Source organism: Gopherus evgoodei, chromosome 1, assembly GCF_007399415.2.
Source record: "Gopherus evgoodei ecotype Sinaloan lineage chromosome 1, rGopEvg1_v1.p, whole genome shotgun sequence".
In the NCBI taxonomy this organism is placed as follows: domain Eukaryota; kingdom Metazoa; phylum Chordata; order Testudines; family Testudinidae; genus Gopherus; species Gopherus evgoodei.
This window is the reverse complement of record NC_044322.1, coordinates 2271596-2292908: the sequence shown is the minus strand read 5'-3', so window position 1 is coordinate 2292908 and position 21313 is coordinate 2271596. Positions and strand designations below refer to the sequence as shown.

The window sequence follows — 21313 nt, the reverse complement described above, 5'->3', positions numbered from 1 at the left end:
CTGCAGGGTCAGGTGGGGGGCAGCGTGGGGCAGGCTCAGGGCTGGAGGGGCAGGAGCAGCATGGGGCAGGCCCAAGGCTGGAGAGGCAGGCGGGTATGGGCAGCAGGGGGCAGGCCCAGGGCTGCCAGGGCAGGGGCAGGCCCAGGGGGGCAGGAGCAGCAGGGGGGCAGGCGGGTAGGTTCAGGGGCAGCAGGGGCAGGCCCAGGGCTGCAGGGGCAGCGGAGGGCAGGCGGGCAGGGGCAGCGGGGGGCCGGCCCAGGGCTGCAGGGGCAGCCAGGGGCAGGCGGGCACGTGCAGGGGCAGCGTGGGGCAGGTTCAGGGGCAGCATAGGGCAGGCCCAGGGCTGCAGGGGCAGCAGGGGTCAGGTGGGCAGTGGGGGGCCAGCCCAGTGGGGCTGGAGAAGGCGGGTAGGGGCAGCGGGGGGCCGGCCCAGGGCTCCCCGGGGCAGCGTGGGGCAGGTGCAGGGGCAGCATGGAGCAGACCCAGTAGGGCAGGGGCAGGCGGGTAGGGGCAGCAGGGGCCGGTCCATGGCTGAGGGGGCAGTGGGGGGCAGGCAGGCAGTGGAGGAGGAGTGTGGGTCAGGTTCAGGGGCAGCATGAGGCAGGCCCAGGGCTGGAGGGGCAGGTGGAGGGGCAGCGGAAGGCGGGCCCAGGGGGGCAGGAGCAGCGGAGGGGGCAGGCGAGCAGTGCAGGGCCCGCCCAGGGCTGCAAGGGCAGTGGGGGGCCAGCCCAGGGCAGCAGCGGGTAGGGGCAGGTGGGCAGTGCAGGGGCAGCGGGGAGCCGGCCCAGGGCTGCAGGGATAGTAGGGGGCAGGTGGGCAGTGCAGGGGCAGCATGGGGCAGGTTCAGGGCAGCAGTGGGGGGGAGGTGGGCAGTGCAGGGCCCACCCAGGGCTGCAAGGGCAGCGGGGGGCCGGCCCGGGGCAGCGGCGGGTAGGGGAAGGTGGGCAGTGCAGGGGCAGCGGGGGACAGGTTCAGGGAGGCAGTGGGGGGGAGGTGGGCAGTGCAGGGGCAGCATGGGGCAGGTTCAAGGCGGCAGTGGGGAGGAGGCGGGCAGTGCAGGGCCCGCCCAGGGCTGCAAGGGCACCGGGGGGCCGGCCCGGGGCAGCGGCGGTTAGGGGCAAGCGGGCAGTGCAGGGACAGCGGGGGGCAGGTTCAGGGGTGCAGGAGCAGCAGGGGGCAGGAGGGCAGGTTCAGGGGCAGCACAGGGCAGGTTCAGGGCGGCAGTGGGGGGGAGGCGGGCAGTGCAGAGCGGCAGTGGGGCAGGCCCAGTGGGGCAGGGGCAGGCAGGCAGGAGCAGCGGGGGGCAGGCAGGTTCAGGGGCAGCAGGGGCCAGCCCAGGGCTGCAGGGGGCAGGCGGGCAGTGCAGGGGCAGCACGGGGCAGGTTCAGGGCGGCAGTGGGGGGGAGGCGGGCAGTGCAGGGCAGCAGAGGGCAGGCCCAGTGGGGCAGGGGCAGGCAGGCAGGAGCAGCAGGGGGCAGGCCCGGGGGGGGTGTGCAAGGGCAGTGGGGGGCCGGTCCAGGGTTGCAGGTGCAGCATGGGGCAGGTGGGCAGTGCAGGGGCAGCGGGGGGCAGGTTCAGGGCGGCAGTGGGGGGGAGGCGGGCAGTGCAGGGCGGCAGGGGGCAGGCCCAGCGGGGCAGGGGCAGGCAGGCAGGAGCAGCGGGGGGCAGATAGGCAGGTAGGTTCAGGGGCAGCAGGGGCCAGCCCAGGGCTGCAGGGGGCAGGCGGGCAGTGCAGGGGCAGCACGGGGCAGGTTCAGGGCAGCAGTGGGGGGGAGGCGGGCAGTGCAGGGCAGCAGAGGGCAGGCCCAGTGGGGCAGGGGCAGGGGCAGGGGCAGGCAGGAGCAGCAGGGGGCAGGCCCGGGGGGTGTGTGCAAGGGCAGCGGGGGGCCGGACCAGGGTTGCAGGTGCAGCAGGGGGCAGGTGGGCAGTGCAGGGGCAGCACAGGGCAGGTTCAGGGCGGCAGTGGGGGGAAGGCAGGCAGTGCAGGGCAGCAGGGGGCAGGCCCAGTGGGGCAGGCCCGGGGAAGGGGGGTGTAAGGGCAGCGGGGGCCGGTCCAGGCCTGCGAGAGGCCGCAGCGCGGCGCCGGGGGGCGGGGACAGAGGCGGGGAGCGGCGGCCCGGGGGCGGAGCGGGGGGCGGTCCCGCAGCCGGCCGGAGACGGGCGGAAGGGGGAACAGGTGAGCCGAGGCTCGGCGCAGCCCGCGGGGGGCCGGGGAATGAGGCCGCGCCGCCCGGGCTAGCGGGGGGACCGGGCGGGAGCCGCGGCGGCCGCAGGGACGGAGGGAGCCGGCTCTGGGCGGCGGGGCCTGGCCTGGGCTCTGCGAGAGCTGAACCGGCCGGGGCTCAGCCTGCGAGAGGCCGCTGCACCCTTGGGCGCGGGGGAAGGAGGGGAGCTCCCGGGGGCGGATCCGGGGAGGCGAGGGAGGGGTTGTGGGGCAGGAGTTGGGGCAGGCAGTGGGAGGGGTTATGGGACAGGCATTGGGGGGCAGGACCTGGGGGTACAGGAGCCGGGGGAGGGCTTGAGGGACAAGGGTTGGGGCATAGAGTATTGAAGGGGACCTGGGGAAGAGGTTGGGGGCAGGAGGTGGGGCAGGAGCCAAGGGAGGAGTTGAGGGATAGGAGCCGGGGGGGCGGCGTTGGATCTGGGGGAGAGGTTGAGAGATAAGGGTTGGGGCGTGGAGGGGGAGCTGAGGAAGAGGTTGGGGGCAGGAGCTGGGGGAGGAGTTGTGGGGCAGGCAGTGGGGAGGGAGAGGGGTTATGGGACAGGCATGGGGGGGCAGGACCTGGGTGTACAGGAGCTGGGGGAGGAGTTGTGGGGCAGGCAGTGGGGAGGGAGAGGGGTTATGAGACAGGCATGAGGGGGCAGGACCTGGGTGTACAGGAGCTGGGGGAGAGGTTGTGGGGCAGGCAGTGGGGAGGGGTTGGAGTAGGGGTAGGGTTGGAGGGAGGAGCTGGTGTCTTAGAAGGAGGATCACCTGGGTTTCAGTTTTTCCATGCCCCAGGCTGGCTGAGGAGGGAAATCTTGGGCAGCAGCTTTGGGGGCACCTTATAGGAGAGCACAGGCTGGGGGTTGGGGACCCCACCTTCCTCCCAAAAGCTGCTTTAGGCAGGGTGGGTGTTTGTGGTTCTGATCAAACTTCTGGCACAACTCAGTGGGTGTGTGGCTGAGTCTTGGAGCTAGGCCCCCAGCACATCGAAACCCGAGGGCATATTTGCCCAGGCAAAGGCTGTGTCTCTCCCAGCTCTGGCGGCCAGTCCCACACCCCAGGAGCTCAGAGGAAGGTGCTTCCACAGAGGGGTGTTCATGCGTATTCTTCCTTCCTTCCTAGTAACAGGGGATGTTTGCTTAAAATGCGGACTGCCGGCTACCCTGGTCTTTAACAAGAAGGATCTGCCAAAGGAGGTGACCATCCCAGTGGCTTAGGTCTGTGTGGCTGTGTGCACAGGGACCAGTTGCCTGTATATTGGTTACAGGCCAGGATGCCTGTGTCACCTTCGGCCTCCCTGCCTGAGTAGGAAAGGGCTGCTCCGTGTTTAAAGACACTTTCCCTCACCTGCAGGTTTAGTGGCTTTCATCAGTATGGAAATTTCCATGCTGGACAAAGCTATGGATAGAATAGACAAAGGAAAACAATTCGGTATTTTCTGGGGAGACTAGAATAGACTAGATTAGTTTCTCTTCTGTGACTGTATTGTTATGGTCAAGTTGCTTCCCTCCAAGGGTAGGTCTACACGTAGGATGGCGTGTGTAGAGTACAGACACTGCATGCCCAGCTAGCACGGGTATGAATAGCAGTGTAACCGGAGAGGCATGGCTTAGGCAAACAGGCAGTAGGCAAGGCCTTAGTGTAGGGGTGGGCAAACTTTTTGGCCCAAGGCCACATCTGGATATGGAAATTGTGTGGCTGGCCAAGAATGCTCATGAAATTGGGCATTGCGGTGCGGTGGGGGGGGGGGTGAGGTCTCTGGGGTTGGGTTGGGGGTGCAGGAGGGTGCCCCAGGATGGAACTGAGAGGTTCAGAGGGCAGGAGGGGGATCGGGCTGGGGAGGGGGGTCGGGGTGCAGGCTCCAGTTGGTGCTTACCTCAAGCAGCTCCCAGAAGCAGCAGCATGTCCCCTCTCCGACTCCTACATGGAGGCATGGCCAGGCAACTCTGCACACTGCCCTGTGCGCAGGTACAGCCCTTGTAGGTCCCATTGGCGGCAGTTCCTGGCCAATGGGAGCTGCGGGAGCAGTGTGCAGAGCCCCCTGGCTGCTCTTACGGGTAGGAGCTGGAGGGGGGACATGCCGCTGCTACCAGAAGCCATGCAGAGCAGGGGAAGCCTCAGACTCCGCTCCCTGACAGGAGCTCGAGGGCTGGATTAAAATGTCTGGAGGGCTGGATGCAGCCCCCGGGCCATAGTTTGCCAACCCCTGCCTTAGTGGCCCAGACTGACCATTGCCCCATCATTTTTGATGCTGTAATCCTATTGCCTCTGCCGTGATGAAGGCTGATCTATAGAAGTGTAATTCTTAGAATGCAGATCCCACTCCCATCCGATTATCGCACAAATAAATAACAATGTTTAGTTAGTAGAGCCACAGTCCTGTGCTTAATGCAGATGAATAAGGAGATGCTGTCCCTGACCTCAGGAGCTTATGACCTAAAGCAAACACTATCAGGGAAAAAGCGCAGTTCAGATACCAGCTGTTAAATCCTACCTTGACTTGCACCCTGTGTGGTAATTGACTTCATGGTGGGTTTGTCTTGGTTGTAGAAGGTGTGAGGTAGGGACAGCCTTACTATTTTCAGGGCCCCTACTCAGCACTCTCAGGACCCGATCCAGAGAGCAGCTGAGCATTTGTAACTCCCATTGTCTTCAGTGGGAATGATGGGTGTACAGCACTTGGGTTTAGGCCAGGGGTCGGCAACCTCTGGCACGCAGCTTGCTAGGGTAAGCACCCTAGTTGGCCGGGCCAATTTGTTTACCTGCCGCATTGGCAGGTTCAGCCGATCGTGGCTCCCACTGGCCGCGGTTCGCCATCCCAGGCCAATGGAGGCGGCAGGGAGCAGCGCGGGCGAGGGATGTGCTGGCCACAGCTTCCCACCACCCCCGTTGGACTGGGCCGGCAAACCACAGCCAGTGGGAGCCACAGTCGGCTGAACCTGCCGACGCAGCAGGTAAACAAACTGGCCTCCTGGTGAGCCGCGTGCCAGAGGTTGCCAACCCCTGGTTTAGGCCATAGGCTTGCATGACCCATTTGCAATCCCTTCCTGGTGCTGGCCATAAAAGGGGGAACTAGTACCTGAATCAATCTAGGTGTAGCCTTCTCACCCCAGCTGCCATAGAGGACCCTTAAACTATGATTAGCTGAGTCTGAGTATGGAGATCCAAGCAGCTGTTCATATTGTTTGTATTTAAGGACCAGCCCTGGATATATGCAGGATTCGAACGCAGGATTCCAAGGGTGGATGGCTCTTGCACTGACCCCTGTGCGACTTTGCCCACCTGCCCAGTCTGAGCTGATTTGAGCTGCCAGAATCCCTCGGTTGTAGCATCACTTATACCTTATTGACTGCCAGTATAGTCGGCTAATTGACTATACTTGCAGTTCAACACTGAGACTATTTGAGAGAACAAATAACCAAGCTCAGCCAGATTCATGGTCTAAAGACAAAGCAGCACAGTATAAGAAAGAAAGAGTTAATACCACACCAGTCCTTCCCAGGAAGCAAATTCTCACAGCATGGTCAGTTTGCCTTATACAGATGATGTGCTTCCCAAAGGCTCCCTGAAACTAGCCATCTTTGATAGCATGGCTGTTTACAAGTCACAGCACTGTTCACGTCACTTCACATTTAATTAGCCAACTTCATCTCTGGTGCCTCCCTGTACTTGCCCCTCTTTCGTTTTGAATATTAAATTCCAAACAGAAAGGGGCATGAAGACGTGCCCTAATGCAAAGCAGGCACACTTCTTACGTTATTTCCTTGCACCATGTTGCTCCCTTGGTTCATAACACCTGTACATCTAGCTTTTGGCAGTTTTTGTATTTGTCGAAGCCCAGCGCCACGCTATATTTGTCCTGGGGCATTCTGAGATATATGCCTTAGCATGTGCGAGCAAGAACAGGCATAGTACAATTTAGCATGATTACTCAACATATACATATTAGATTAATACCATGCATATAATACCTATTAATATGGAGGGGTGGGGGAAGTATGTGTATATGTGACCATAATGCCTGGAGAGGCCTACCGAGAGTGCTTAATCAGGGCAAACTGCAAAGAATGAGGCAGGCATTCCCCAAAAGTGGTGGTCCTTCCTATAATTAGATTTACCCAGACAGTAACAAAACAGCTTCTATATTATCTTACTGGTTATCAAGAAGCCCAAAAATACAGTTTCCCTTAAGCAATTCAGCCCTGGACTCCAACCCAGACAACCAAGTCAAATGTAGTGAGGATTACTTAAAATTGTTTTCACCATATATAAAGATCTACCAATCCCAAGAGTTCGGACCCATTACTCAGCAGGTCAGTGAATAATTCAGATCTTATCCAAATACATACTTACAACCAATTCTTATTAACTAAACTTAGATTTATTAAAAAAGAAAAGAGAGTTATTGTGGTTAAAGATTATTATACACACAGATATGAGTAACGTTCTTAGGTCAGTTTCATAGTAGAGATGCTGAACTGCCTTTGTAGAAAGTTCTTCCAGAATTAATTCCATTGTCTATAGTCCAATAGGCAGTCCGTGTATAGAATTAGTTCAGATCCTTCCGTAAGAATTTGCAGGGACAGGCCAGGGTACCTGAAGACCTCAATCTTGCAGCTTGAACTTCCCCTGACAAAGTTAAAGCAGATGTGAGATGACAGGATCCTAGAGTTCTTTTATCGATCTCTGGCAAGTTACGATAGCCTCTTGACAGCAGATAATACAGCAGACCTTCCTTGGATGAAGAATAGGTAATATACATTGTTGCTTTGAAGTCATTTCCTATGTATACACAGGAAATTAGTTGCATTGATTAGCATAAAGCAATTGACCATTCAGAGGTTCACAGGTAGTTTGCTACAAACTTCAAAGAGAAATAAAGACAATGATATTACACCACGTTTCATCTAATTGCTAATATTCCCTTTTGATCTCTGTGTCAATAGAGTATAGTAACAAAATATTGCAGACAGGAACTGGTATTTAGCTTCTACATGCTAATTAGATCATGTTGTTAAACTCCTAACAGTTTAACTCTGACAAAGACAATTAGTATTTACTTCTAATTCTCTGACAATATCGGTTTGCATTTCTAAGGATTTAGTCCACTTACATGGCTTTGATAATTATCTACAAAAAATGGCCCTTTTTACCATTTCATTGCTCTCTAATATGTTCTTAAAAGTTGATCTGGGTCACTTTAGCCAGCTGGTTGCTTAACCTTTTCTGGCTCAGGGTCACAGTATGTAACCTATATGTATTGGCTAACAACCTATTACAGTTGTATGCATTTTACCCGCTGAAGTGCTCTTGGAGATGAATGTTGTCGTAGTCGAAGGGACATTGTTCAAATAGTTGCTTCTTGCTTTCAGGTCCAGCAACATGTTTGAGGTGCCATTGCCTCTGGATCGAGATGGGATCCTCTTCCGGCTCCGCTTTACCACCCTGGCTGTCGGGACCGTGTGTTGCCCACTGTTTGGATTCCTTTTCTGTGTGATCTGGTCTCTGCTGTTCCACTTCCAGGAAACGACAGCTACTCACTGCGGTGTATGTGCCTGTAGCTTGGTAGAGAACTTAAAGGGGCACACTAGACCCTGAGAGCAAAATCTGTTAAAGACATGATTTCTCAAAGAACGGCAGTGTTGTCTAGTGAGTAGAGTAGGAGACCTGGGCATCAGGAGCCCTGTGTTTTATTCCTGGCTTCCCTGGAACTCAATAGGTGCTGTATGAACTTGAGCAAGTTACTCTCCTTCTCTGTGCCTCAATTTCCTGATCTGGGAGCTAGGGATAGAACCAGGGCCGGCTTTAGGCAGATTCCCCCAATTCCCCTGAATCGGGCCCCACGCCCTAAAGAAAAGTGCCTAACTTATGCACCTTTTTAATTTTTACTCACCCGGTGGCGCTCCAGGTCTTCGACTGCATTTCAGCAGCGGGTCCTTCACTCGCTCCAGGTCTTCAGTGCGGAAGACCCAGAGCAGAAACCCAGAGCGCCGCCAGGTGAGTCATCCCTGCCGAGGCCCCATCGAAACTATTCGAATCGGGCCCCCCACTTACTAGTGCTAGCCCTAGATAGAACTTGTTCTTGTTAAGCACTCTGACATCTTAGAGAGCTATAAACGTGACCTATTCTAATACAAAATCCCAATGCCTCGTCAACAAGCTCTCCTTTTTCCTCCCAGGTCCCCAATTACCTCCCCTCCATCAGCGCCGCGATTGGCGGCGAGACCCCTCAGCGCTACGTGTGGCGTCTCTGCATTGGCCTCCACTCCGCGCCCCGCTTCCTGGTGGCCATCGCATACTGGAACCATTACCACAGCTGTCACTGCACGCACCCTCGCTACCTGCAGCTCTGCCGCATTAACTTCGCCCTCAATGTCCTCGAAAACGTCGCCCTCCTTTTGCTGACGTACGTGTCTTCCTCGGAAAACTATGGTAGGTTTCTACAGCATGCTGTGCTGATTCTCTGGGTCATAACAACGGGGGTTCTGCACAGTCATGAGTCACTTAATTACAGGGGTGTTGGGGTTTTTTTAGTGCTTATTTTTGGGATCATCGGTTCAGGAGAAAAATCAATGAACATAAGAACAGCCGTACCGGGTCAGACCAAAGGTCCATCTAGCCCAGTATCTGTCTACCAACAGTGGCCAATGCCAGGTGCCCCAGAGGGAGTGAAGCTAACAGGTAATGATCAAGTGATCTCTCTCCTGCCATCCATTGCCACCCTCTGACAAACGGAGGCTAGGGACACCGTTCCTTACCCATCCTGGTTAATAGCCATTTATGGACTTAGCCAGCATGAATTGATCCAGTTCACTTTTAAACATTGTTATAGTCCCAGCCTTCACAACCTCCTCAGGTAAGGAGTACCACAAGTTGACTGTGCGCTGTGTGAGGAAGAACTTCCTTTTATTTGTTTTAAACCTGCTACCTATTAATTTCATTTGGTGACCCCTAGTTCTTGTATTATGGGAATAAATAAATAATTTTTCCTTATCCACTTTCTCTAAATCACTCATGATTTTATATACCTCTATCATATCCCCCCTTAGTCTCCTCTTTTTCAAGCTGAAGAGGCCTAGCCTCTTTAATCTTTCCTCGTATGGGACCCTCTCCAAACCCTTAATCATTTTAGTTGCCCTTTTCTGAACCTTTTCTAGTGCTAGAATATCTTTTTTGAGGTGAGGAGACCACATCTGTACACAATATTCGAGATGTGGGCCTACCGTGGATTTATATAAGGGCAATAAGATATTCTCAGTCTTATTCTCTATGTCCTTTTTAATGATTCCTAACATCCTGTTCGCTTTGTTGACCGCCTCTGCGCACTGCATGGACATCTTCAGAGAACTATCCACGATGACTCCAAGATCTTTTTCCTGACTCGTTGTAGCTAAATTAGCCCCCATCATATTGTATGTATAGTTGGGGTTATTTTTTCCAATGTGCATCACTTTACATTTATCCACATTAAATTTCATTTGCCATTTTGTTGCCCAATCACTTAGTTTTATGAGATCTTTTTGAAGTTTTTCACAATCTGCTTTGGTCTTAAATATCTTGAGTAGTTTAGTATCATCTGCAAACTTTGCCATCTCACTATTATCCCTTTCTCCAGATCATTTATGAATAAATTGAATAGGATTGGTCCTAGGACTGACCCTTGGGGAACACCACTAGTTACCCCTCTCCATTCTGCAAATGCCCACATTCCATTAAAATCCATGGTCCCTGTATTAATAAAAGTACCTGAGACTTGTACGTAGCAAGCGTTAACTAATTCATCCTCATAGTAGAGACACGACATAGCCAAGATCACAGAGGAAGTCAGTGTTAGAGCTGGGATTGGAATTTAAGACTTCTTCGCTCAAAGTCAGGCACTCAGACTGTGTCCCTTTCTGCTGTTTTACCCCATTGCAATAAGAAACACTACTGTTTGGGCTGAGTCTGCCTTGCATTCCAACTTCTCCTTTAGTTGCTTATTACTTTATCTCCAATAATTTCCTGTGTTTCTTCTCAAGGAAGGTCCCCTCATGGATTGGTAACTGGTTAAAAGACAGGAAACAAAGGGTAGGAATAAATGGTAAGTTTTCAGAATGGAGAGGTAACTAGTGGTGTCCACCAGGAGTCTGTACTCGGCCCAGTCCTGTTCAACATATTCATAAATGATCTGGGAAAAGGGGTAAACAGTGAGATGCCAAAATTTGCAGATGATACAAAACTACTCAAGATAGTTAAGTACAGGGCAGACTGCGAAGAGCTACAGAAGGATCTCTCAAAACTGGGTGACTGGGCAACAAAATGGCAGATGAAATTAAGTTCTGATAAATGCAAAGTAATGCACATTGGAAAACATAATCCCAACTATACAAATAAACTGATGGGATCTAAATTAGCTGTTAGCACTCAAGAAAGAGATCTTGGAGTCATTGTGGATAGTTCTCTGAAAACATCCACTCAATGTACTGCGGCAGTCAAAAAAGTAAACAGAATGTTGGGAGTCATTAAGAAAGGGATAGATAGTAAGACAGAAAATGTCATATTGCCTCTATAGAAATCCATCGTACATCCACATCTTGAATACTGTGTGCAGATGTGGTCGCCCCATCTCAAAAAAGATATATTGGAATTGGAAAAGGTTTAGAAAAGGGCAAAAAAAATGATTAGACGTATGGAAGAGCATCTGTATGAGGAGAGGTTAATAAGACCTGTCTTTTTTCCAAGCTGAAAAATCCGAGTAAAGGGGGATATGATTGAAGTCTATAAAATCATGACTGGGGTAGAGAAAGTAAATAAGGAAGTGTTATTTACTCCTTCTCGTAGCACAAGAACTAGGGGGTCACCAAATGAAATTAATAGGTAGCAGGCTTAAAACAAACAAAAGGAAGTATTTTTTCACACAATGCACAGTCAATCTGCGGAACTCTTTGCCAGAGGATGTTGTGAAGGCCGAGACTAACAGAATTCAAAAAAGAACTAGAGAAGCTCATGGAGGACAGGTCCATCAGTGGCTATTAGCCAGGATGGGCAGGGATGGTGTCCCGAGCCTCTGTTTGCCAGAAGCTGGGAGTGGACGGCAGAGAATGGATCACTTGATGATTCCCTGTTCTGTTCATTCCCTCTGGGGCACCTTGCGTTGGCCACTGTCGGTAGACAGGACACTGGGCTAGATGGACCTTTGGTCTGACCCAGTATGGCTCTTCTTATGGAAGGTGAAGTTCTTGATTTTAAATTAAAGCAAACTGTGTCGCCATTTTGTGTGTGTGTGTGTGTTGTGGGGGATATCTTTGCATGCTGGGCTAGGAGATGCGCTTCTCCCATCTGTTTGCAACTGAGTAAAAATGTTCGCTCTTGAGTAATTCGGTTTGATTAGCGTGGTTTAATTTACAGGTGTAGAGACAGACTAGTGCAGTTCTAGTCTGAATGACAGCCCTGTAAGGAAGGCACGATGGGCATTTATGTGTCTACCATTTGTTTGTGTCAGTTTTCTAGCTGCCAGCCTGGGATTGGAGAGATAAGCTGAGTTCTTTCTGACTTGCATGTTCGCCCCAGTCATAAAGATTTTGCATGTCAAATTCAGGCCTCAGTTGCGCTTGTGATAACCCAGTGGGCCCAGTTCATCCCTGGTGATTTCACTGGAGTTCCACCAATGAAAATGGCCCATTGCTTTCAACTGGGTCAAACAGATGTAGGTGGCCGGCTGTTGGAAGGCAGTCGTGGTGGTGAGTGACCCAGACTGGAATGGGACATACTGTGGCATAGCTGCCTGTGCATGGCAGTGGAAGCAGGAGGACAGAGAGTGGGTTTCACTGAGTGCATATGGGAAGAAGGTACCATTTCTGTACATGCAACTTTCTGAGTAGAAGCCCTGGATGTTGCAGCGACCCTCAGCAACCTGGACTCTAAGGCTCAGCAGCAGGGCCAGGGAGGCAGAGAGCAGCTGACTTGCTGGGAGTCAGATCCGGGTGGAGCTGTCTCTGGTGCTTTGACTTGGTGGTGAGGAGGTCCCAGCCTCAGTTTGCTGGGGACTGGTGATATTGCCAGGAAGGATCAGTGGCCAGTTGGCACTTGGTCGTAGACATCCTGTGTAGCGAGGAGGAAAACAGTGATGATTACACGTCAGGGAGGCAACCCGCACCCCACTGAACTCAATGGGTCGTTTCATATTGATTTCCAGTGGGGCCAGGATTTCCCAGCCAGTACAAGTGGTAGAACAGGGCAACCAGTGCCCAGACTTGGCGTCGAGTGGGTGTGTGAAAGATGGCGTCCTGCTATGCCACCCTGTCGGTGTGCAGGAAAAACATCTCGGGGGGGGGGAGATGTAGCACCTTTTAAGCTCTCAGTGTCTCTCAGCTTGTTGCTTGTCTTTCCGCACGTGCCCTCTGCCAATATGCAGGGTGCTCTGGTTCTGCTCACGCACTCGTTGCTGGGTTGGTGCTAGTTACAGGGCCTTGTCCCTTGCTGCGCTAGCCTGGCACCCCTGTTCACCCCCTCACTGACACGTCCATTCTAGGCACTTGGCATTTTTAATGCCAGCTGACATGGTTCACCTGTGATCCAGCACGGGCATCCCCTCTCAGGCTTCCAGCTCCCCAGCCATCACCCCTCTGGTGATGCGTCTCTCTCCCTCCTGACCAGGGCATTTCCAGGCTGCACAGCTCCTGCCTACGCTGTGAATTCCCCAGCGAGGCAGACCGCTTGCTAATAAGATCTCCAGAGATCACCCCAGCTCTAGCAAGGGCTCTGGCAGGTGGTCGTCCTTCAAAGCATCAAGATGGTTTTCCGTGCTCACAATTTCTTTACAGCTATTAGCTCCGAACAAGCACCCCCTGGGAATCTGAGTCACTTCTGCTTACCTTTTGGGTCTTTGATGTGTCCTCATGGAACAGGTGCAGCTTCAGAAGGCTGCATTCCTGCGGAACCAGAGAGAATACGTTTGCAAACACCTCCTGCTAGAGAGTTCCTGGGAAACCCACATAACTTTCAAACTTCACGTCATTTTCAATTAGTCCTTCGAAGCTCATAACGCTTCTCAGAGTTTACATTAGTCAGGTCTCCTCCCGAGAGATGTTACACACAATCTCACAATAAGACATAAACATTTCCCCATTTTTAATATGATGAACTCCTAAGATATTTCAACTTAATTTGCTATGATTTGTCCAGGATATTGCAGGAAATCACCGTCTGTCGCATCAGAGTATTTGTTTGCAGTGTTGTAGCTAGGTTAGTCCCAGGATACAAAAAAGATAAAGTAGTTGAGGTAATAGCGTTTACTGTACCAACTACACATAACACACAGTCTACCTGTGAACTCTTTGCTGGAGGATGCTGTGCAGGCCAAGACTATAACAGGGTTCAAAAAAGAACTAGATCTGTTCATGGAGGATAGTTCCATTGACAGCTGTTATCCAGTATGGGTAGGGATGGTGTCCCTAACCTCTGTTTGCCAGAAGCTGGGAATGGATGACAGAGGATGGATCACTTGATGATTCCCTGTTCTGTTCATTCCCTCTGGGGCACCTGGCATTGGCCACTGTCGGAAGACAGGATACTAGGCTAGATGGACCTTTGGTCTCACCCAGTGTGGCCTTTCTAATGTTCTGTTGGTGGAAGATACAAGCTTTTGAGCTACACAGAGCTCTTTTCCAGGTCGGGGGAAGGAAATCGGAGCATGTGAGCTAAATATGAATTGGGATAGATTGTTCAGCATAAAGGGTAACTAGTTGGCATTTGCCAACCAACTGCTGAAATGTTGCAATGAGCCTATTTATGTCATCCCTAAGTCTGAACCTACCCCCAGGTGGCAGCGACTGATGGCTGTTAGGTGGCCTATCTGAAATGGGTTGGTTGGATCTCGGTACAGTGCATTGTGGGCAAAGACCCAGGTAACAAACCACCTCCAAAAGGAGGCATTACTCGGCCCTATTGCTGGAAGCCTGTGCTGAGGGCCAAGGCCTGAGTGGGCCCTGGAAACTGAACGCCCCTCGCAAACCTCCAGGTGCCCTGTCCAGGCCAGGTGTGATGCGCATTACCTGGATGATGAAGAGGAAGCTCACATTGCTGCAGCTCTTGCTCTCTGGATACAGGGTTTGTCCCGCTAGCCCTGTTCGCTGCGCGGCTCTTCCAAGGACGGGAAGGAAGCTATTTAAATTTAGACCTTCCAAGCTGGCGAGTTCCTGACATGGGGAACAGGGGATTTGCCAAGTTTGGGGAAAAGTGGTTGAGAAAGAAGGTATAAAGGAGTGAGAATGAATCTGAATGTTCTCCTCCCCGATCTTCACTAATGCGTGGTTATCCTGGGGCAAGCAGGAGCAGAACTGACTAGCCACTTCGACGTCAACTGTGCTGTTCCCTAGAACACCCTCCTCAACTTCCCAATCCAGTGTCTGGTCATCAGGTCACTGGGACTGGCGAATGCTCCAAAGAGTTTAGTCAACCTGTGGAACTCCTTGCCTGAGGAGGTTGTTAAGGCTAAGCCTATAACAGGGTTTAAAAGAGAACTAGATAAATTCATGGAGGTTAAGTCCATTAATGGCTATTAGCCAGGATGGGTAAGGAATGGTGTCCCTAGCCTCTGCTTGTCAGAGGGTGGAGATGGATGGCAGGAGAGAGATCACTTGATCATTACATGTTAGATTCACTCCCTCTGGGGCAACTGGCATTTGCCACTGTCAGAGGGCAGGATACTGGGCTGGATGGACCTTTGGTCTGACCCAGTCTGGCCATTCTTATGTTCTTATAACTTCAATGACTCATAGATGGCTTCTGGTGCCCCATAGTGCATTGATGTATTTGCTTCCTCGAGGTTTCTGTGTGGCTGAACTTGCCACCAGCAACTTTCCGAACAGACTCGCCCACCACATTGAAAGATTCCCTCGAGGGCCTAATCTGTCTCCATCTGCTGCAGAACCCTGGGCCAGACATTCCCCTCCCCCCTCCCCCCAAAATCTTGCGTCCTCTGTGGCTTGCCCAGCAGCTTTGGCCCAGAGTGCATTGTGAGTATTGGACTGGAAGTCCTGGGAGTGTACTGGCATGTGTGAGCAATGTTCGGGGTACAAGCTGAACTTCATACAAGTTCTCCCAGCCCCAGTGTTATGGGCTGACGACCATAGCATTGACCAACTCCCTTGTTTTTACTGAAAGGGAAACAGGCTTCATTTGACTGTCTCTGGCAAGGGATCGCCAAGGTTATTTTTCATGATGAAGTCGCTGTTTATCACCACTCCCTGCCAGGCTTCTTTTACCCTGAAATAAGACACTCATGTTCATTTTGTTATTGTAGAGTTGCTTGTAAGTGCAAGGCTGCGGATGCTGCTCGGTGGATGAGTTTGTGGGGAAAGGGTTGGGATATTTTTTTCTTAATTTGAACCATTTATTTAAAAATGACCCACCCAGTATCTCACAGGTTTTGCTAATGGGGGTGAGAACGCCTTTAGTTCCTCTGCCCGGATTGGCAATGTTCCTCTAAAGAGGTCAAAGGTTATGTCTCTGTCCTGACTCGGAATCTATGTGCAGTCAGTGACCCAGAGAGAGTCTCGCTATTGTTAACCAGAATAATAATGGCTCATTGTCTGGTGGTTAGATCAAAGGGCTGGGAGCCCAGAGTCCAGGCTTCTCTTCCTAGTTCTGCCATTGACTCACTGTGGAAGTGACCTAACGTCTCTGTGTCTCAGTTTCCCCCATATGTAGAATGGAGATAATGATACTGATCTGTTTTCCAGGCTTGCGTGTCTGTAAAGCATGTCAGGCTAAATGCAAAGATGCATGACAGTCATCCAGTAATGACCCTTTGGCCTCATCTGGCACCTTCCAGTACAGGCTGTGAATGTGCTTTATGCACGTGAAAGAATACGGCCTCCCATTCCCCCTGCAAGGAGGGGAGTGACTTTGTCCCTGCTTATGGATGGGGACAATTACATCACCAAGCAGTGTCCTTCTCAAACCCCCCTGCCCCGCCTCCTTTGCACAGGAATGGGTGCCACTCAGCTGTGCTGTCACAGACCCCTGTGCTCCAATTACGCCCCACCCCTGTGTAGCCACTAACTACATTCTAGGCCCTGGGGAGTGCTCTCCTTCCTGCTCTGTGCACACTGAGAGCACTCCCCAAAAAGGCAATGGGGTGACGTCACATGACTGGCCCCTGATTCCCTGGCTTGTTAGTGGCAGCACCATGAATAGAGCCCCGGAGCTTTGGGTCCCAGGTCACTACTAGGCGGTATTGACCCAGCTCCTCCAAGCCTCCTGGCAGGGGCCTTGTAATGCACACTGCCTTCTCCTTGCCTCCTCAGCATTCCTCAGGCAGCTCCCTTTGGCTTATTTCCATGCTCAGCATTAACGGGAAACCTGTTGTCTTGTTGATGCAGCAATCCACGAAAATTCCTTCATCCTCTTTATCACCTCAGCCCTGGGTCACATGTTCCTGACTTGCATTCTGTGGCGGATGACTAAGAAACACACAGTAAGTCCCGAGGTACAGTAACCTTCCCTTCTCTACTGTCACTGCTCTTCTCTTGGGTGGGCTGGGGGTGCACAGCTGGGGGTGGAGGGCTTCATGTCTGTATCTCGTGAGCAGGAAAGTGCTACGACGGGGCAGGACGTCGGTGCGACTTTAGGGGGTGAAACAGACTGAAGGGAAAGGTGATGACTGGAAAACATGAGATGGGCCAGTTAACCAAAACGAATTGAGCATTTATTTGCACAAGGGCAGGTCTGAAGGCTTTGATTTCCTACTTGCTTCTACTAAAACATGTGCTGGAGTTAGAGCTGGAACCAAAACCAGTATCATAGAATGTCAGGGTTGGAAGGGACCTCAGGAGGTCTTCTAGTCCAACCCCTTGCTGAAAGCAGGACCAGTCCCCAAGTAGCTGGTTAAGGCCTTGTTTGTGACCCTGCTTTCCCTGACCCGGTACACTTGGTTGGTGGAGCGCCTGCATTGGAATCTGGATTCTGGTTTCTTGGTTGCCTTGTGGTCTGGGTGCTCGTGTTTTGTGGAAGGGTGAAGACATCTGGTCTTGCAAGCAAACGGGAAAAGAATACATTATTAATACACACCAGCAGAGGGCAGTATTAGCCGCACTGTAATACTTAGCACAGCTAAGCCTTTCCTCCAACATCTCCGAGCTATTTACTGTCCCCCTGTAATCCCCTCCCTTTCAGGGTGCTGAGAGGGGGTTAGTCCCATTTTCCTAGGCTGGTAAACTAGGCACAGATTGGTAAAGTGACTCCTCTGTCATATAGCAAGTCAGCAATCGAACACAGGAGTCCCGACTCTCAGTCCACTGCTCCAAGCACTGGACAGGCTCCTGCTTCCGCTGGAGAGAGTAGGGCTGCTGGTTTCCAGTCTGCTGATAGTTTAACCTGCATTGGGTTGTTTGAGTAGTGGGAGGGCGAACGCTGGTTCTGGAGCACTAGAGAAGCTATGTTCACTGGACTGTGGGCTCCAGCTTTTAGGCTCTTTATTTTTTAGGCTAAGTCTTTGTACATTTCCAGGTATTTATGGATCTCAGTGCTCCCTAACTCCTGTCATCTTCCTGTTTCCCTTCTCCCTCTGGTGCCCACTGGAAAGATGCCCCTTGTGACAATGCTGCCAGTGGGAGCCAGCTGAAGTCACTCAATTAGGGTGAACTGCAAACAGAACGGGGCAAACAAACCTCAAGTCAGCACAGAACAGCTCCTGCTGTTACCTCACTGGTTACTCAGAAATCCAGACAACGCAGTTCCCTTAAAATGCCCGCCTCAGGCCTCTAGGGTGACCAGATGTCCCGATTTTATAAGGACAGTCCTGATATTTGGGGCTTTGTCTTATACAGGCGCCTATTACCCCTCACCCCCATTCCGATTTTTCATACTTGCTGTCTGGTCACCCTACAGGCCACCATCCAGACACCCACGTCAGATATGATGATTATTACTGAAAATCTTATCATATAAAAGAAAAGGTTCTTCCAACCCCAAAGGATCAGCCACACACCCAGGTCCAATTATAACTTAGATCTTAGCCAAAATACACGCTATAGCCAATTCTTATTAACTAAACTAAAATATATTAAAAAAGAAGAGAGTGAGTGTTGGTTAAAAGATCAATATACAGACAGACTTGAATTTAATTCTTGAGGTTCAGGTACATGGCAAAGGTGAGTTTGTAGTTGCCAAAAATCCTTTTAGAAATAGTCCATGGGTGACAGTCCAATGTCCATATTCAGGTTGACTCCAGTCAGTGACTGGGGATCTCAATTCTTGCGGCTTAAGATTTCCCCCTCTTGAAAGCAGATCTGAGATAAAACAGGGTGGTGTCTGCAGAAGGGTTCAGCCGGGTTTGGCCCTCTCCGGGGGGGCGAGGAATCACACCGCCTCGCTACGTCCATCAGGTTATTTCGGGGAACTAGCCTGGCCGTGGAGTTTCATGCCATGGCAACGGTAGACACCAACAAACAGCTCTATTCTGCAGACCCAGGCCCTAGCCCAGGGCGGGGCAGTAGAGAGTCTTTGGCTCAGGTCCTTATGCAGGGACTGTGCAAACAGATGAATTCAGGAGGCCAAGGCCCTGGCTCCGAAGGACCTGGGGAGAGGGGGAGACAGCCACCCACACGTTGGGTGGCAGGGGGGACACAGGCCCATCCACTCCACTGCGTCCCAACCCGGCACCCTAGCGGCAGCAGAAGACCTGCTGCTGCATCAATGGGGATCCTGGCCGCAACATACCGACATGGGCTCTGGTAGTGCTGCAGCCAGACTAGGGTCGGCTTCCCCTGGGCTACTTCCTACCTCCCCCTCCAGAGGTACCTGCGTCAGGACGGAGTCTTCCAAGGAATCAAGCACCACGGGCTCCTCTGGGTACCCGACGAGCGGTAGGCTTGGCAACTCCTCTGGGTAGCTTGCCACAGGCAGGCTTAACAGCTTCTCTGGGGTCTGGTCGACATCAGGCCTCGGCTCGATCCCGGTCAGTCCTCGGGTCGGTCGCAGACTGCAGGAGTCTCCTCACCGTGAGCTAGGCCACAAACCTCTGGCTTCACCGGCAACCGGGCCTCTAGTGAGCTCTGGGGTTGGGCTTTTGTACGTCCTGTCCTGTGCCCTGACCTCTCGGGCGCGGGCGCAAGCTCCACTGGCTCTGCCCACTTTGGCATCCGGAGGGGCTCGTCCCTCTCCGGGGCGATGGGGAACCAGATCCCCTCGCTACCATGTCCCAGGGTTTTTATATATTTTCCAGCAGCCTCTTGGCCTGAGAGAATAAGCTTAATCTTTTGTCTGTCAAACACCCTGGCAATTAGCATAGTGTAATTTGTCCATTGTGCAGTTTATCACGACTTTCAAAGAGACGTGTGGACAATAATACTATTTCACTCAAGTGTCATCATAAGTGTTAATATTCCTTTTTTGATCTTTGAATCAAAGCTATAGCAATAGACAAGACTTGTTTGCGTACATGACAAGACCTGAGCAAACATCTACCCTTCTACCTCTAACAACGCAGGCTTGCATTTCAAAGCACTGTTCATTTACATATCTTCCTAACCAGTCTTTAAAGTTGGACCATGGGTCAGGTCAGTCTGTGAGTTAATTCTTTCTGGCACTATGTCACCTTTCGGTGAGATATATTACACTCATAACGTCACATCCCATCCCATAAATGCTGCTCGCAGATTGCCCTGTCATTGGCAGCCTTAGCTGTGAGGCAAGAAGACCTGGAGGTATGCCCAGGAATTCAGCCCCTCCCTCCGGATCACAGTTAAGGCATGCTGACTGCAGAAGAAGCTTGCTCTGCAGCTGCAAAGTAGAAGCCTTCGGGCTCCAGGGCTGTCAGTCTGGCTCCTTTCACCCAGCCATGAAATTGAGAAAGGTTAGGCCATGTCCACACTACAAAATTACATCAACTTAACGTATGTCAGCACACAGCCACCGCAGTTACTAAATCGCTAGTGTGTCTGCGTGCTTGGCGCCTTGTGTCAATGATGCGCATCCCCAGTTGCGCTTGTATCGGTTGTACTGTCAGTGTGAGACATTGTGGGACAGCTCCTGAAAGCCAGTAACAGTCGCTGTTAGCAATGCAGCGTCTATACTGACAAACACCGTGACTCTGTGCTGCTTGGTGGATGTGGGGTTGTTAAGTCGGCGTAGAGAGGCACTTACATCAGCGGGAGAGATTAATAAGACTGGGACTTTTCAGCGTGGAAAAAGACGGCTAAGGGGGGTATGATAGAGATCTATAAAATCATGACTGGTGCGGAGAAAGTGAATAAAGAAGTGTTATTTACAACTTCACATGACACAAGAACTAGGGGTCACCAAATGAAATTAATAGGCAGCAGGTTTAAAACAAACAAAAGGAAGTATTTCTTCACACAATGCACAGTCAACCTGTGGAACTCCTTGCCAGAGGATGTTGTGAAGGCCAAGACTATAACAGGGTTCAAAAAAGAACTAGATAAGTTCATGGAGGACAGGTCCATCAATGGCTATTAGCCAGGATGGGCAGGGATGGTGTCCCTAGCCTCTGTTTGCTAGAAGCTGGGAATGGGCAACAGGGGATGGAGCACTCGATAACTGCCTGTTCTGTTCATTCCCTCTGAAGCACCTGGCATTGGCCACTGTCGGAAGACAGGATACTGGGCTAGATAGACTTGGTCTGACCTAGTATGACGTTCTTAAGTGAAGACACTTCCACAGCTAGGTCAATGCAAGGCAGCTTACATCAACCTAACCGCATAGTGTAGACCAGGCCTTAGAAACCAGCTTCTGACTGAGATGGGAAATGGTGCCTCAAGGTCCATGGAGGGTTGACAAGTCACGTGGTCTTCAGGGGCCACTTGTCACATGGTACGCAAGCCCCCATAAGGACATTGGGCACAGCTTCAGCAGATCTTGGACTCGCAGACCCCTATGGGTTTGCTGAGCACAGGTGAAATAAGCCCAACTAGCTCTCTGAAAGAGCCACCTCCCCTGTGACACTCCTGTCAGATTCTCACCTGAATATTGGGTGAGGTTTTCCAAATGACACGACTGTTTTAGCAGACTCATTTCAAGCGAGTGCTCAAAGAACAAAGCTCCAACTAGTGAAGACTAAAGCTCCCGTCAGTTGGGGTTGGCCGACGGTACCGTCTGTCAGGGATG

General features: G+C 52.0%; 1 protein-coding gene across 6 annotated transcripts in view; it reads left to right on the top strand.

Annotated features, from left to right (window-relative positions):
• The first annotated feature begins 2142 nt into the window (after positions 1-2142).
• PGAP2 (post-GPI attachment to proteins 2) overlaps positions 2143-21313 on the top strand; it is a 54369-nt gene continuing 35198 nt past the window's right edge. For 2 of the 6 annotated variants that reach the window (XR_003999535.1, XM_030555869.1), the window contains exons 1-4: positions 2143-2176; positions 7579-7753; positions 8386-8638; positions 16570-16676. Coding sequence is in view for 5 of the 6 variants with exons in the window: in XM_030555869.1 (XP_030411729.1) it covers positions 7589-7753; positions 8386-8638; positions 16570-16676 (525 nt within the window). In the remaining variant the exon portion in view is untranslated. Of the gene's footprint in view, positions 2177-2962; positions 3424-5948; positions 6520-7578; positions 7754-8385; positions 8639-16569; positions 16677-21313 lie in introns of those variants that run through there. The other 4 variants (XM_030555898.1, XM_030555907.1, XM_030555885.1 and 1 more) reach the window with 3 other exon arrangements.